Below are 16,760 nucleotides of genomic sequence, written 5' to 3'. Positions count from 1 at the left end.
AATGTATGATCGGTGAATTCGGAGTAGTCTTCTAAAACCCCCCAATGTAAACGACACAAATTTGTTTACGTGTGCCTTTCTTTTGTGTGGCTGAAATATATTTAGCTGCTGCCCCGTCGACAGCAGTATTTTGCCTTGGAGCCTCTAAGCTGGTGCTCCCATCTGTTTCCAAACTGGGGGTGTGCCCATCGCAATCTACTTTTGGTAGTACGCTGACTATGGATAATTAACCTCATACAGCCCCACTTGGGCATATCTGTGTGCACTGCTTTAAAACTCAAGTCGCTCACGCTAGAGCTTGTTATAGCTTTAATGCTTTGTTCTCTATATCGATCCTAAACTCTTTCCACATGAAGCATTTCCTTCTAAATGTCTGCAGTAAAGTGATTGCATCTGATATATTTTGCAAGGGCACTGTCCCTGTATCCTGAACGTCGCACTGCACAAAATGATTGCGTTTGGTTTAAGGGATACAAACAAGCCATGGAGTTTTTCTTCCTATACCAGAATGATACATTCGTATGTGGAGACCTTTCTCAAGCGCTGAAAGGCATCGTGGGAAGACATCTCGCTATGAGATTGTCTAATGCCAAACCTATGGTGATTTACAGGCCACCTGCACATATACATGCACTATCATTTGTATTTCACCAGTGCATCCTCCACCTACAGCCTTTGATTTGTCTGCAGTCTACACATACAGCACTTGCATGGTAAATCTGAAAAGCCATAAAGCCAGTGTTTACCGTGACAGGTGGAGCAAATTCAGACAATCCCTGAGCCAGAGACACACTTAATTAGTTGTTTACCATTTCTTTCAAAGTGAACACATCTTCAAAAGCATAAATAGGTGGCTTACACCAACCATTTCACCACGTTACATAATCTCTCATGGTTGTAAAGGCTGTTTTGAGAATCCATTCAAATCTAAGAAAATCCTCAGCCAGAGCACAGAGGCATCAATTTGTCACAATCTCTGTCAAAAGGTTTAGAAAGATTACATGTATTTGATGCCACATTTTGTTATACAGAACCACTTTAATTGTACTTAAATACTTTTTCAGTGAGCTGTGATGGCACTGCAATTTAAGATATGTCACGGCAAAAGGAATGTTGAAGTGGCTGCGTAAGTTGACTTTTCCAGAGGGGTAGAATTGGACACATTAATAAACATTTGACTTAAGACATAGAAATCATGGAGGATGCCAACTAAAGCTCATGCTTTACAACATCGATTGTTTGTAATCACTTTTACAGGGGTCAGTAGTCCAGTCCGAAAAGGGAGGGCATGAAGTCTAAGGAGCTCAACTACAATTCCAGCAATATCATGAGCGATACTCTGGTAGTCATCATACTACCGTTTCTTGCTACATGCTTACACCAAAGGCACAAAGGAGTTCAGCGTATAAACTAGTACACAAAAAAAGTACAGAACAAAGTCTTAACAGACGGACAACCTACATCTTTCTGTGTCGAAGAAGAAATGTTGAAAAAGGCAGAGCGGAAAGAGCCTGTTCCAAGTGTAGAAACATTATAATATTTTCACGGACATTATTTGTAAACCTGTCTCATTCTGTATATTCTGTCTAATATGTGATGGCTCTATGGGCAGAACCATGATGAGAATCACATCAAACCAGAGATGGAGTACTCGAGTCCTGGACTCTGACTCGAGTCGGACTCGAGTGCCGATTTTCGGGACTCGCGACTCGACTCGGACTCGTGAATTCCCCCGCCCCCACGATGACTCGGACTCGAATTGTACATTGACCTCTGACTTGGACTCGGACTCGAGCAAGTTTTCTCTGGAGTCTGATGTCCTCTATCCTGGCATGTGCACCTGCGAGGCGAGTTCACGGACTGGGCCCCGTTATTCCAGTCTAGAGATGTCTAGAGACACACTCCGCATCGTGCTGTATGCTTTCACACATTCTGCTTCCACATTGGTAAAGAGAAGCGCAAAATGCTCGTTATGTGGAAACAATATTGAAGATAAGGCTCTGTAACATATTACTCTAAGGATCGAGTTCAGACATAACAGCTGTCTTGAACACTATCATCAGAGTAACGTGATCTAATCAATAAATAAAGATTCAGCAGATAACACGAAAGCACATGGCTAGTTAACATGCAGAATGATGTCATTTTGCATGCTAACTAGCCATGTGCTTTCTGGGGCTAAATCTTTATCAGTAAATCGATTTAACCGGTAAAGCTTCCTTCAAAATAAGAGTCCCGATCTTATTACTATCAAAATAAAAGTGCAAAACGAAAACTTTACCATAGGAAAATATTGGCATACAAATATAATCACTTCTCTAAAAGGTAACTCATTTTAAATATAGTTATACATATTAAAGGTAATTTACAATAATAATATTAATATTAGTAATAAGCTTTATATTTGTATAGAACCTATTACAAGAATTGTAGCCAAACTCACTACACAGCAGTTCAATAGACAGATTAGTATAACATGACAGGATAAAAGCAATGTAGAGGAGCAGCTACATTTCAACACATATATCCACGAAGGTTAATACACGAAGACTTGTGACTCTGACTTGGACTCTTCTTAGGACTTGGACTCGAACACAGGTAAAGATGACTCGGCCTCGACTCGGACACTCGGACTTGGACTCGACTACGACTCTCCCTTGGTGACTCTGACTTGGACTCAAAGAGTGGTGACTCGAGAGTGACTTGGACTAGTGAATTGGTGACTTGACTACAGCACTGCATCCAACTAAAACAGACACAAAGACTAGTACTGTCAATCTAAGTCTTTAAGAGTTCCTATAAAAGTTAATGACTTTTGGTCACATTAATCTTGGGTATTTGGGGTTATTGGCAGAGACAGGAAATGTTATCCTTAAGTGCAAAGAAATCTGGAAGTGAGCAGAGAGGATGTCACAGATATTGCTGAACTGAGCCTCTGAGCACGTACTGGCAGAGTTGAAGCACCAACGACTATAACCGAGATGTCTGGTGATTTTTGAGTCCCTGCTGTGGATGTCCTTGCCTGCTTTGTTGAGTCACAAAGCACACTCAACACCGGCTGGCTGTCAGCCTGATGACTGAAGACACACAACAGTCATTGGATTGGACACATAAGGCCGATTTTGCAAACGTACAGATTTTTTGGGTTTTCATTTTCAGGAAACTTGAGGACAGTTACTGTGCAGCAAGCTGTCAAAGTTTTAACTTTTTCATGAACATAGTTAGAAAACTGGAAATTCCATGGCTTTCAAAACTTGCTTCTTGTCAAAAGGATTACACGTGGCTTAAAGCAAGACACTGATGTCGGGGGGTTAGGCTGAGAAGCCACACCAACTTGTTTATTTGCAGTAAATGAAGGAATTGGGCAGAAAATGGGTTGTTGGATGAATGTCTTTGCCTGAATTCAGAGCCAACGACTGGATTACATAAATGAAGGTTGCAGCAAACTATGCACATGCAAACATATAGACCCGCCTACACTATGTAATGAAGAGTAAACGGCATGCTTTAAAAGGACATTTTTAAATAACAAACAGTATACACAGTAATGAACTGTGACTGGTCAAGAGTGTTAGTAAATCCTTATAATTACAGTGCTGGCATGCGAGCACTTCAGCTGATTCATTATGTTCTAACATTTACACTCACGGATTGTTTGAGTTTGGACAATAGAGGATGATCCAGGGGCAAAGTGGAAAAGTATGAGCATTTCTAAACTGCCAACACTTTTACCAGACATTTATCAGAATCACTACTTTTGTTGGATAAACTAAGACATGCTCAGATAAATGTTGATGATATGCCAAAACGAACTGTCAAACATAACCCTGAATCCTGGAAGGATGCCAAAAGGGTGTTGCTTAGCAACTGGAAACAATTTTTAATCAGTTGAGGGCTGAAATAATTGTAGAAAATTGAACAAAAGCTTTTGTCTTTGTTTAGGATAAACTACAGCACAGCCACATGGCACTGATGTGGTTATAGGAACAAAGTTGATTGTGAAACTTCCCTTTGATGTCATTGCTCTACTGGCCATTCATGCTTTGCTATTAGGTAGGTGGCGTTGTCAGCACAGTAGGTGTTCTTATGATAAATCAATTAAGTCAAGATTTAATGGAAGAAGATCAGTGCATTCTATAATGGCAGGATTTCAACCATTGTATGCACACATTTTTGCAATCAAAGGATAAATGAAGATATAGGTAATTGTTTGTGCCTTTTGATAGTGACCTACCACGCACCTTCTGTCCGGCTATCACCACACGGTCTCCTAGTCGGAGTCCCATGGCGGCGAGTTGGATCCTGGCCTTATCGGAGAGACCAGGGAGGGACTGGGCCTGCAGTGTGAGCGGCAGAGGGGAGCTGGGTCTGGGTAAAGCCCGTCTCAGCAGAGTCCGGAGCTCTTTGGCCATGGCCGCTGCATCGGCCATCTCCAGGGGCATGTCCAGGGGGTCAGGCACAACGTCTGCTGGGCACTGCCCTTTCTCATTCTGTAGGCAGAGACAAGGGAGAAGCACAGAAGATCGATGAAAAATGATGAACTAGAAGTGAATTTCAACCAACTTTTCTTCTTCACTTGCCAGCATGCCAACTAAATGTATTATAACTGATCAATATCAAGTAGGTTATCAAACTCATGACAGGCTGCAAGGACAAACAAGTCAACTTTCTTCTTTGCCTCTATTATCTGAAAGTTCAGTTCTCGTTTCTGAAACAAGGACATTGGGCTTAACAGGATCTTTAATCTCTTCTCTGGCAAAGTGTTGTGATAAAAGCAGGTTGTTCTGGGAGAAAATTGACGTCAATTAAACTATGTGGACTATTTCAAGGCTGAACTGTACTGAGCTCAACTGCTTGTGTTTTGTCCACTTGTACAACATCTGTAACTTTACCTTCCAGACAGAAAGTGATGGCTTCACTCTACACACCAAACACCCAGCACATACCAAACACTTTTGAAACATTGGCCCACTTCAAAACTGAAAGTGGAACAATCGAGTAAGGAATCCCCTACAGCAGCGTGCTGCTAAATGGAAGTATGATGACTTGCTATAGCGATTAAGCAATAAGATGTGTGGCAAGAGAAGCATGAAAGGCCAGCAGCATTTTTCATTTCTCCATCTTTATAAAACTTCCCATTGCTCAATTGCAAGCTTTGTTGTAACAAATGTCTACTGAGTCAGAGAAGAGAAATATCAAATTAATATTTACTCTTCCAAGCCTGCCCTTTGCTCAAAGGGAAAAGGGATTTTAAAGTGTTTTCTTTAGTATCATGCCTCGTTCTCCACGGCAAGACAAAAACAACTTTTTCTAAATGCAATGGACGCCATTTGATGGGTAGAACTTTCAAGTACAACTCAAAACATTGCACATTGTCTATACTGATGCTATGTGGTGCATTGCTACATTTTCTACTAAACTTAAGAAAGACACATTTGACATGTTTCAGGCAACATAAAGCTAAAATGGCTTTGCTTTGTTTTGCAGTGTACTCTTTTGGGTAATAATCTAATTCATACATTAGTCGTGTTAGGACTTTGATACACCCACAAGCTTGGTCTACACCCCAACTGAAAAGAGTTTGTTGACAGTCAGTCTTGTTTTACTAGAGGAAAAAAAGGAATAACAATATAAGAACTTGTAAAAGAGATGCAACATTTCTCTGGGGCTAATTAGAAACAGAGACTTGACAAACCTTAAAAAAAAAACAAGCCCAAAATTAATCTCCCCTCAGTGGAATTTAAACAGTTGCTCAGCAGAGATAAGGAACAAACATCAATTTCTCTAACCCAGAACATCTCGGTATAAAAAGCTGTTTCATATCAACTTTTGCTTACCAAGCTTGGCGTTCACACAAGAATATATAGAGACTCCTTAATCATCATGGGAATGATTGGATTATGGTGTGTAGTGCTTTGGTGACCTCCAGTGGGAAGATTAGAGCATAGAGTGAACGGGCACCTTTTCTGCTAAGAAACAGCTTTTATTCATATTAAAAAAGTGGTTAATATGAAAGGATAACAGCACAGTGACACGAGACAATTATAGGATAGGCAGACATGTTCAATAGAGTTGATGAGCTATGAGAGCCTTGATGCCACATTGCCCTCTGCTGGGAATCTGCAGTGCATCCTTCAATTAAAAAGGTAACAGTACATCAGGGCTGTTCTTAGCAAGCCCCTCAACAAGGCTTTAAATGATTTCAATTGAGAGGTTCAAGGCAGAAAGACTGAGCACAGAGAGACGTTTTCAAGAAACTTCTGGAAATGTGTACTGCAAGCAATTGCCTTTTTGGTGTTATCTGCCAGCGGAGTCAGAAAGAGCCAAGCAAAAAGGATGACTGCTTATCTGAAATGGAATAAAAGTGAGGCCCAACAGTTTAACTAAAATATTTCAATCTGTTATATTTGTTGACAGAGCTTAAGGACTTATTTTGCAACGGTGTTTCCATCAAATTGATGCAATTCTTTGAAAAGAGCAAGGATTCAATAACAGGAAAGGTTTTGAAAAGGTGATGTTGGGGGAGCTGTGGGACTTTCTATTTCCAAGGAAGTACCAATGACATCTGAGATCAAAAACTGTTTGTTGAGAATGAATGAAAGCTCAATAACATGGTCGTTTCTTTTGTGGTCTTGTTGTATTAGACAGCATTACATCAGGTGATTTCATTAGTGACACATGTATTTATTTACTCTAAGAGGCCCTATTATGCTCATTGTGAGGTCTATATATGAATTTAGTATCTCTACTGTGACATGTTTCCATGCTTTAATGTTCAGAAAGCTCTTTATTTGTCTCATACTGCATGTGCTCTGTTGTTGTTTCTACGTTTCTGATATCCATGGGAGTTTGTCAAACAGGTGTAAATGTCAAATGTGCATGCAAGTGTTGTGTACTTACTCTGAAAGCAGGGTTGGCTCCCAGCTCCAGGAGACATTTGAGAGCCGACGTGCACAGGTTGGACGCAGCGATGTGCAGTGCGGTGCCAAAGTCGAAGTCACTGCAGGTGGCATCTACCTCTGCAAGAAAGGAAAGACAATCAAGAGCATTTATTCCATGGGATTTGTTTACACGTTATGATTCTTTCTTATATCATTCTCTATAATAGCTGCCTCAGGTTTAGACACTGAGGTGAACCATTCTTTAATATCAAATGTCTGCTACACTCACATCCACTCCACCTCACTTTGTGTTTGAACAGATAACTGAGAATAGGCATAGATGAATCCAGAGAACTCAAACAGCAAACGTGCTAACCCTAACCCTGGGAACAGGCCCCAGATCCATTGTTGAGTCACTGCCGCAGTACAGCATCTGGCAGCTGTTCAGGGCCAAAGGTGCTCCATAACTGGAGTGAACGGGCCTTTTGTATTCTGGTCTCTCTGGGTGTGTATACATGCTGTGACCACTCAGTGTAATGTTTCTGTATTATAATATTTAACTACAATCCTCATTCACAACATAATCAGTTCCTATTCAGTAACCACTAGCCACACTATATTTATGACACAGCTCTCGTAAATCAAAAGGGTGTACTTTGGCACTACTGCTTTCAAAGCTGCACAAGAGGCAGAACTCTGATACACGATGCAACATTTTGATAAAATATATACTAATTATTCATGACAATATTATGTTGTATAATACAGGACTGTTTTTAGACAGTGTCCTTGTCCACACACTACATGTAAATAAAAACACAGAACAGCTCGACCAGCTGTGTATCCAGAGTTGCTTATCATCATGTGCCATATCGCAGCCACAGTAATGCTTACAGGCTCACTGAGACTCACCTAGCCTGGATATGAGACGGCATTAGATCTTCCTATTTTATGTAAACTACGTCAAATAAATATATAAACTGGATTGACCACCACAGTACGCAAAATGTACCGTAATTTTCGGACTATAAACCGCGCCTTTTTCCCAATTTTTCGACGCTGCGGCTTATATAACGATGCGGCTAGTCTATGGATTTTTACAGCTAACGGCCACCACCTTTAACTCTATGGGCTCTATGGCCGGTACGCGCCCCCCACCTTTAAGCGGCGGACTCCAGCAGGAAAAGCTGGAGGCCGGAAAAGAGTGAGACAGGTGGCGCGCAAAAATAAAAGTGGAACCGAGAGTGGTACGAGAGACAGAACGAGAGCAAGACAGACAGACATTACGAGAGCGAGACAGTTTGTCCCCGTATCACTGGTTGAAAACCGCTGCTGTAGATCACTGCCGGTACGTGCGCTGGGAGCGCACCGTTTAAGTTTGAAAGTTGAAAAGTTTGTGTGTCTGAAACGCTATGTGATACAGTACAGTTTACACAGCTGTTCTGTAGCTACTATTGCACTAAATGGTAACACTTGAATACGTTATGCAAATATGCAACTTGTTTGTTGAAATGTTAATAAATGGGAGCTTCCTCAAACAGCCATCTCTTTCCCGACAATCCCCTCTGTGCACGAACCCTTACATATGGTAATTAAACATTAAAACACCTGCGGTTTATAGTCCAGTGCGGCTTATATATGTACACATCATTCAATTTAGCTGCTGCGGCTTATATTCAGGTGCGCCTTATAGTCCGAAAATTACGGTAATATATAACAAAAGTACCTGAGCAATCCACCAGAACATTTTATATATATATATATATATATGGAAATTGGCTACTCAAAAAGAACATCACTTTAAGCATTAGGTCTGTGCGTCCACAAACTGAAACAGATGTGTATGCTGTGCAGTTGTTTCTTTCATACTTATGTGCAATGACAAAAAAAGCATCCACACGCTCTTATCTTTGCTATATTCATTTACTGAAGCAGGCTTTCGGTCAGGACCTTCTTTAAGACAGACTGCAGCGCACAACGCTTTTCACTTTATTCTTTTTACCATCTGAGCTCCAGCAAGGTAAACAAAGGTTCATCTGCTGAATAGTGTGTTTTATAAATTGGCCTCCATACTGTGAAATGAGTGCAAGTTAAAATAAATGTAATCAATGTATAGTAAACTCCTGCTGCCACTGTCCCAGTCTATCCACACTTAGTAAGACCTAACCATTTAATGCAACAGCAGCAGAAATAGATCCACCATAGAATAATACATGACACCTTTCTGACTAAAAAGTGAAAGTGCAAAGGTTAATACATTTAGGCTGCATAGGTTATTTTGGATTGTATTAAATGTAGGTACAGTTGGGCCGTGTGATAGCTCAGTGGTTAGAGCTGGCGGCCGATTTGCTGTAACCGGTTCGATCCCGAGCCGACCGAACATTCAGGCAACATCCTCCCCTCCGTCTCCCCCTTTCAATTCTAACATTTCTAATAAAAAGACCTTTAAAACAAACAAATGTAAGTACAGTGGATCACCTAATAAACTGGCAACACTGTATGTTTTCCACAGTAAAGTGATGAGGCCTAATTGACACTTTAGTTGGTTATGTAAATAGAAATGTTTTCCCTGTACCGACTGCTGCGTTGACCTCCACCCTCACTCCATGGCTGCAGGTCCGCTCTTACCTCCATGCTGGGAGGCCTGCAGCACCACCCAGATCAGCTGGGGGACGTCAAAGTAGGCAGCGTAGTGCAGAGCCCTCATGTTAGTCCAGCGTGAGCGAAGGTTAGGGTCAGCACCCAAGGAAAGAAGCTGGCGTGCAAACCCAGCCGCTGTCTCTGCATCACCTGAGGAACACAGGAGGAGTACAGGTACTGTACGGCCCGGTAGAGATCCACTCAGTTTGCGGTCTATGAGTGGAACTCAAGAGCAGTTGATGATTGTTCTGAAAGTTTGCGTACATTTCAGTTGTTGCTCTCAAATAAATCATACATTGTTACAGATATGTGGAATGACTAATTAAAGAGCCAGCCAGACAAAGACTGTGTGCTTTTTAATTAGTAAACAACGTGTCTGTAATAATGTATGATTTATGTGAGAGTAACTGAAATTAAAGCATGCACCCATCACACCAATAACAATTCATTATTTTCAGTAAAATGTGTATTTTGAACATACACACAAAAATAACGTACATTTTTATTACCATATAGAGAAGGGAAGTGAGATCTGATCACAAGTGGAGATCCATACTAGGTAAAGAAAATGACGTACGTTCACTCGTTACTGCAGTTAATGCCATAATTGGCCAGAATAGCCCGAAAAAAATGTTTGGCTTGCATACTGCAAAATGTGACCGGATGTAGTAGGATTTCATGGCACTTTCCGCATACTGTATTTGACATTCCATGTATCGACACCAGAGGTCACGTTAACCGAATATTTTCTGAAATCTGAAAGCAGTCCGTCATTTTGACGGATTAGAACAAACTCAGAACAGCGCCAAAGCTTCCCGGCAACGAGGCTCCGGTGTTATGCATGCCCTCCAAAAAGGAAATGATATTGTTTCCAAACCTAACTTTGCCGTACAAATCATTGAAATGTTGTCCCCCCCATTGACAGTTAACGAGCGTGCTCTCCCCCTCCGTCAGAGTTGTGTACAGACCGACGGGCAATAATGGATTTTGACGGACATTTTTAGATCCTATCCGTCAAAATGACGGGCAGCGAAAAACTCTAGTGCAACCTCTAATATATACATACTAAATATTTGTTCCTGGCATACTAAATGGTTTTGTTGTGAACATTAAGTTAGTGATACAAGACTCTGTTGTGTTTACACTTTAACAGCCCAGCTGAGAGTGTCAGTACTAACCGATGCCCTGGGCCCCGGCCTTGCAGCAGTAGTGCAGGAGGCTCATATCCGTAAGACCGTCTCGATCATTCACACCGCAGCCTCTCTTTAGGATCTGTGCAAAGACAAGAAGTGCAGTGTGTCAGTGGGACTGCTAGTGTCACTTTGCACAAGTATTACATAATAGTCTATGAAATTAAACTCCAGGGCACTGATCTGATGAATGACAAGCAAGCTGTTTCTCTTTTAACTCTACTCATCCTTAAATGTGGGCGAGAATTGTTGGGCTTGAAACGAGGCATGTATTTCTCAAGGGTAGCAGTTATTAAGTGAGACAGGGAGAAAATTATCTTCAGTTTTACCCTTGAGACAACTGCTTCGCTGCCCAATTTACTGCATTGCAGCTATTTTGTGTAACTCTGCGTGGAGGTGCTTCATGGGTTGGTTGGCAAAAGTGAATTTTGTTTTGAGATATTCTGTTGCTTTCAGTTATCAAATGTGTGTATTTGGGAGGAGTGTGGCGCAGTGGATAGAGCCTTGGTATGCGGATCAGGGGGTCACAGGTTCAAACCCCACTGCAGTCAGCATGTCGTTGTGTCCCTTGGCGAGACACTTCACCCCAAATTGCTCATGTGGGGATTGCCCACAGTATTGAGTATGTAAGTCGTTTCGGATAAAAGCGTCTAACAAGTGACATGTAATGTATTTAGCATTGCTTTTTATTGACATGTGACTGATTCAATGAGTAGTAGTTTGTATACCTAGAGCACATAGACAGTGAAAAATGCTGGATGGCGTCACCTCATTGCCGATGAGGTCAATGTTCTTCTGGACCTGGGGCACCCACTGCCTGAGGACAGCGAACAGCTCTGGTATGGTGGTGCTGGGATCCAGGAGAACCTCTCTGCACTGCGGCTCACTCGGGTCAAAGAAGGAGAACTCTGCAGGTGGTGAGATAACAGAAAACAACAGATTAACTCAAATGCAACTCAAGTGAACTTTGGACCTGGGAACCTAAAGCTTTTTGATCCTTTCTCACCTGTGTGTGCATGTGAATAGAGCCTTGAGACTCTGCAGCACAAACATACATTAACTTTCTGCAGCACACTATTCAATCGATTCAATCAAATTAGTAATCTTGGGAAATGCCCTTGCTGTGCTGCAGAGAATGCAATCAGATGTGACAGCGGATAGCCTGCCGTGAACCAAATGAAGCATTACCGAGCACGACGGAAGATGGAAACAAATGGGCTTGGCCTTTCACAGTGAATGCCAAAGCTTATCATGTAACCTGGTTCAAACCTGCTGCCTTTGCTTAACCGACTGCATTCCATTTAAGACTACATTATCATTTGTGATATTCTGGTCTACATTACATTCAAACGGATATCCCCTTTAACTGTTTTGGATTATATAAGTCATATGTGAAGCTGTATGCTCTCTGTGAAGCCCACTGAGCAGCATGAGAATACAAACGTATTTACTATTTGAAAATGTAATAGTTTACAGAATCAATCTGTAAGAAATGTGTCATTACTTTGTGTTTAACTTTCACATTATAAAAAATGATCAGCAAGAAATGAATCCCTGTCACCCTTCACTGGAGTCAGTGGCCAGCACAGTTATTGAGTGCAGTCTCAGGACTTAATTAGGTGCTGTCTGCAGGGGAATTACCATCATCATCATCATCATTGATTATTTCTACTTAAAAATGTTGATTAGTCCCACCTAGTGGGGCATTGATGAAGATCAACAATCGTGACTCATTGATAGTTTTGAATGTTTTCAGCTGATCATTTTCTTTATCTGCATGATTATAATACACAGTGAAAGGTTTTTCAATTGGCAGTCATCGAGGTGTTCATTGCAGTGAGAGTTTGAACCTAAACTCCACTCAAAAGGAAGGCGAACAGTTCTCATTCATAACACTCCGTTCGATGTCTCACTATGGGATGCGCCTCATCGCGGAGCAAACAGAAGCATTAATCTCATTACGCCAATCCTGATTGGCTGGTGATCTTGACGTCAGCGTCAGGGAATCCACCCCCTATAAGTAGCTTGCGCTACGCCGCATGCGTCATTCAAACACCTCTTCTCGCTTCGGAGCACATCTCGAGAAAGATCAGTAGCTAGCTAGCTTAACGGTCCACAGACTGATTTACGAAGCTAACCTTCGGTCGACGGGCGCTCGCCGGCTACTTCTATATATACTTCTGCAAGAAGACTGTTAATACCAACACACCAGTTAGTATTGCAAATCGACCTCGCCGTTTTCTCCTCGGGAATAAAGGTAAGGTTTTGATTTTTCCAAGCTAGCAACACACGTGTTGCTAGCTTGTCTTCCCTCACTACCGACACCACGGTAGCAAGGACGTTTTTTCTTTTTCTCTCTCACACCAGAGGAGGGGAAGATAAAAAGGGTATTAACACACCAGTTAATATTCTTTGAGAATAAAATTCTACACCGTCGTTTTTTCTCCGGATTAACGACAGTTGGGGAAGTATTTTTTCTCAGCAACGTACCTGTTACGAGCGGGTCCTCTCCACGCCGTCACCACGGCGACCGAGATGGACGCTTCTCTCCCTCACACCAGAGGAGTCAGGGACTCGGAGGCTCGGCTCTGTGGCTGCGGGTTGAAGATATCAGGCACAGACTCACACCAGGTCTGCTCGTCCTGTCTCGGGCTGGAACACGCCCAGGAGGCTATCGACAACCCCGGCTCGTGCGGACATTGTGCCCGCTTCACCATCAAGAGCCTCCGCCGACGGCTAGCACGCCAAGCTAGCTTGTCGGGTCAGGACTCCCTCATGTCCTCTGATTTACCGGACGGAAATCAGGACACGGGGGCGTCCACCACAGAGATGGAGCCCCGCACTGTGTCGGTCTGGGGCTCATCAGTAGTGGCAGCTGCAGAACCGGAGTCCCGCGCCGTGTCAGGCTGGGACTCGGTGGCAGCGAGGGACGTGCGAGCGGAGCCACGCGCTGTGTCAAGCTGGGGCTCCCAACTGGACCTCACCATGGTCTCGCCCGCGGATGATGTCCCGGAGTTGGACTACATGGAGGACGAAGAGGATGAAACCTCTGGATTCCTCCTGTCCGACTCTGATGAGCAAGACGATGATGTCTTCTTGTCATCAGCTCAGGCTGCAAAGCCGGGAGCGATGGCTGCTCTCCCGGGCGATAGCACACCAGCTTCGCCCTGTCTGAGCATAGACCTGCAGGCCGTGTGTCAGCGTGCCGCAGCCAGCCAAGACATCCCATGGCCCGAAATGGCCAAGGAGACCTACAGGTCCCGTTACGAGGGGAAAAATTTGCCCCAAGCAACGAGGACAAAGAGGCAACTCCTGCCGGTCTTCCCGGAGATGTTGGATGAGGTGTCGGTCTCGTGGAGAGACCGGCCCTTCAGCAACAAGGCCCCAATCCAGGGTGCCTCCTCCCCTAGACTGCGACGGTATGGAGAGGCTCGGCCTGCTCCGCATACCGCCGATGGAACCGCTGGTGGCAGCTCACCTCCTCCCGAGGATGGCGACTACACCGAGCAGGAACCCCACGCTGCCGGCAAAGGCGGACCGGTTCCAGTCAACCATGACTGAACGGTCCTACAGAGCCGCAGCATTGTCTGCCAGGGCTTTGAACATTTCCTCGCTGCTAACCGCTTACCAAGCGGAGCTCTGCGAGGATCTATCGAGTAATCCTGGACCGGCAGTACTGGACGAGATAGCCGCGATCACGGACATCTGTCTCCGCGTTCAACGCTGCGCCGTCCAGGCCACGGGAAAGGCAATGGGAATTATGGCGGTGCAGGAAAGAGCTAGATGGCTCAACCTCACCAACCTCCCAAAACCGGGAAAGAGAGGATGTGCTGGACATGCCCATCGTTCCCGAGGGGATTTTCGGATCTGCGCTCGCTTCTATGCAGAAGAGATGCGAGTCCAAGAAGAAGGAAGACGAGGCCCTCCACCTCTGTCTTCCTCGATGGGTCCAGCCGCTGCCTTCATAGCGGCAGTCCCTCGCCCAAGCTACCTCAGCTGCTCGGTTTAAAGTACCGAAACAGCAGAGGTCACGGCCCGCCCCGAGTCCCCAGCCCAGGCAGGAGACGAAGGCGAATTGGCCCAGAAAGTCTCCGGTTCCGGCTGCAGCCCAGGCGCAGCCAACCCGGAATTTCGGCCAGCAGGCGAGGAAGAAGAAGCTGGCGGCCTGACAGCCTCCTCTTCTTCCCTCGGTGACGGAGCTGGAAGGTTCCCCAGCTCCAGATGTGTTCCCGCTGCCTCGAGAGATGCCTCAAAGCCATCCTCAAGTGCACCAAAACACATGTCACAATATTGCTCTGTTTTCTCGGATAAAGCATTTTCCGCTGACGCATCCAGGCCTCAGGCTGAGGGCGCAGCTCAGAAAAATGAAAGAGAAAACAATAAAACCAATAAACAGCCCGCCATTTGTTCCCCTTTTGAGAGCAGCTACGGCCTCTCTCAAAAGGCGGACGATGAACGGGTCTGTGAAGGCACCGCCGCCACGCGCATGCGCAGTAACGACTGGGGCTGTGAGGCTACCACCGTCACGTGCAGGCGCAGTGCCGGCTGGGGTTGTGAAGGCACCTCCGTCACGCGCATGCGCAGTGTCGGTGGGGACTGTCAAATCGGGGTACCACCGTGTTCAGACACTAGAGGGCCCCATAACACAACAAATAGAGACTCAGAGGGCAAAAGACGTGACATCTCCGCTGGCTCTAAGGAGCGAACAGTGGAAGATGCTCACAACGTCTGCTTGGGTGTTCAAGACAGTTACACGGGGTTACAGACTCCAATTCGCTGTCACCCCCCCTTGCTTCTCGGGCGTTCTGTATTCACAGGCCCGAGGGGAGTCAGCCCACATTCTAGAAAGAGAGATTCTCTCACTTCTAGAAAAGGAGGCTATATCTATAATACCCGCCGAGCAGAGTCAGAGCGGCTTTTATTCCAAGTATTTCCTCGTTCCCAAACGGGGAGGGAACGGAATTCGGCCAATACTAGATTTGAGGGCTCTGAACAATATCTAAGAAGATACAAATTCAGAATGCTCACTCACACATCTCTGCTGCGTCTCGTGCGACAAAACGACTGGTTTACATCAGTCAACCTGAAAGATGCGTATTTCCACATCCCAGTATATTACCCACACAGGAAATATCTGAGGTTCGCATTTCAGGGGATCTGTTACGAATACAGAGTACTTCCCTTCGGTCTGTCTCTCAGTCCAAGAGTGTTTGTACGATGTACGGAAGCCGCGATAGCCCCGTTAAGACAACAGGGTATTCGCCTGGCAACCTACCTAGACGACTGGCTGCTTCTCGCACAGTCGGAACAGGAGGCTATTACGCAGACAAATGTCCTCGTAAAGCACCTGCTCAACCTGGGTTTCATAATAAACACAGAAAAGAGCATGTTGTGCCCGGCACAGACTGTACTCTTCCTGGGTTTACACCTGAACTCGGTGCCCAGCCCGCCTGTCAGCGGAAAGAGTGAAAGCTTTCAGAGCTTGCCTCGCTCATTTCCAGCTGCGCAAACATGTTCTTTTCAGATCATGCCTGCGGTTACTGGGGCTCATGGCGTCAGCCATCCTGGTTGTACGGCTGGGACGGTTACACATGAGGGAGTTTCAGCGCTGGGTAGCCGCTCTAAAACTAAACCCCGTGCGTCATGGAGCACGGAGAGTGATGGTTACTGTGAAATGCGTAATGGCACTGCGCCACTGGCTGCACCCGACTTTTCTGGTACGGGGCGTGCCTATGGGTGCTGTCCTTTCAGGGAAGGTGGTCACCACAGACGCATGTCTGACAGGCTGGGGAGGTATTTACGAAGGTCGTCCGGTGAGGGGTCTCTGGAGCAGAGACCTCCAGCGGTCGCACATAAATTACCTGGAGCTTTTAGCGGTGTTCCTCACCCTAAAACGCTTTCTGCCTTTTCTCAGAGGACACCATGTCCTTGTGAGGACGGACAATACGACCACAATATCGTATATAAACCGACAAGGGGGTTTGCGCTCTCTCCAGTTACACATGCTGGCACGCAAACTGATCTTGTGGAGCTGCGGCCGTCTCCTCTC

The 16,760-nt window shown here is 44.8% G+C and overlaps 1 protein-coding gene across 1 annotated transcript in view; it reads right to left on the bottom strand.

Moving 5' to 3' along the window:
* Nucleotides 1-16,760, bottom strand: part of LOC307046078 (CAP-Gly domain-containing linker protein 4) — a 38,439-nt gene that overhangs the window by 14,268 nt on the left and 7,411 nt on the right. The window contains exons 3-7 of the mRNA XM_079692225.1: nucleotides 11,480-11,619; nucleotides 10,700-10,793; nucleotides 9,510-9,671; nucleotides 6,901-7,019; nucleotides 4,242-4,490 (exon numbers count right to left, since the gene is read on the bottom strand). Of these exons, the coding sequence (XP_079548351.1) occupies nucleotides 4,242-4,490; nucleotides 6,901-7,019; nucleotides 9,510-9,671; nucleotides 10,700-10,793; nucleotides 11,480-11,619 (764 nt within the window). The remainder of the gene's footprint in view (nucleotides 1-4,241; nucleotides 4,491-6,900; nucleotides 7,020-9,509; nucleotides 9,672-10,699; nucleotides 10,794-11,479; nucleotides 11,620-16,760) is intronic.

This window comes from Notothenia rossii, assembly GCF_949606895.1.
Source record: "Notothenia rossii genome assembly, chromosome: 7".
In the NCBI taxonomy this organism is placed as follows: Eukaryota; Metazoa; Chordata; class Actinopteri; order Perciformes; family Nototheniidae; genus Notothenia; species Notothenia rossii.
Note: the sequence above shows the minus strand (reverse complement) of the source record. Positions and strands in the feature narration are given on the sequence as shown.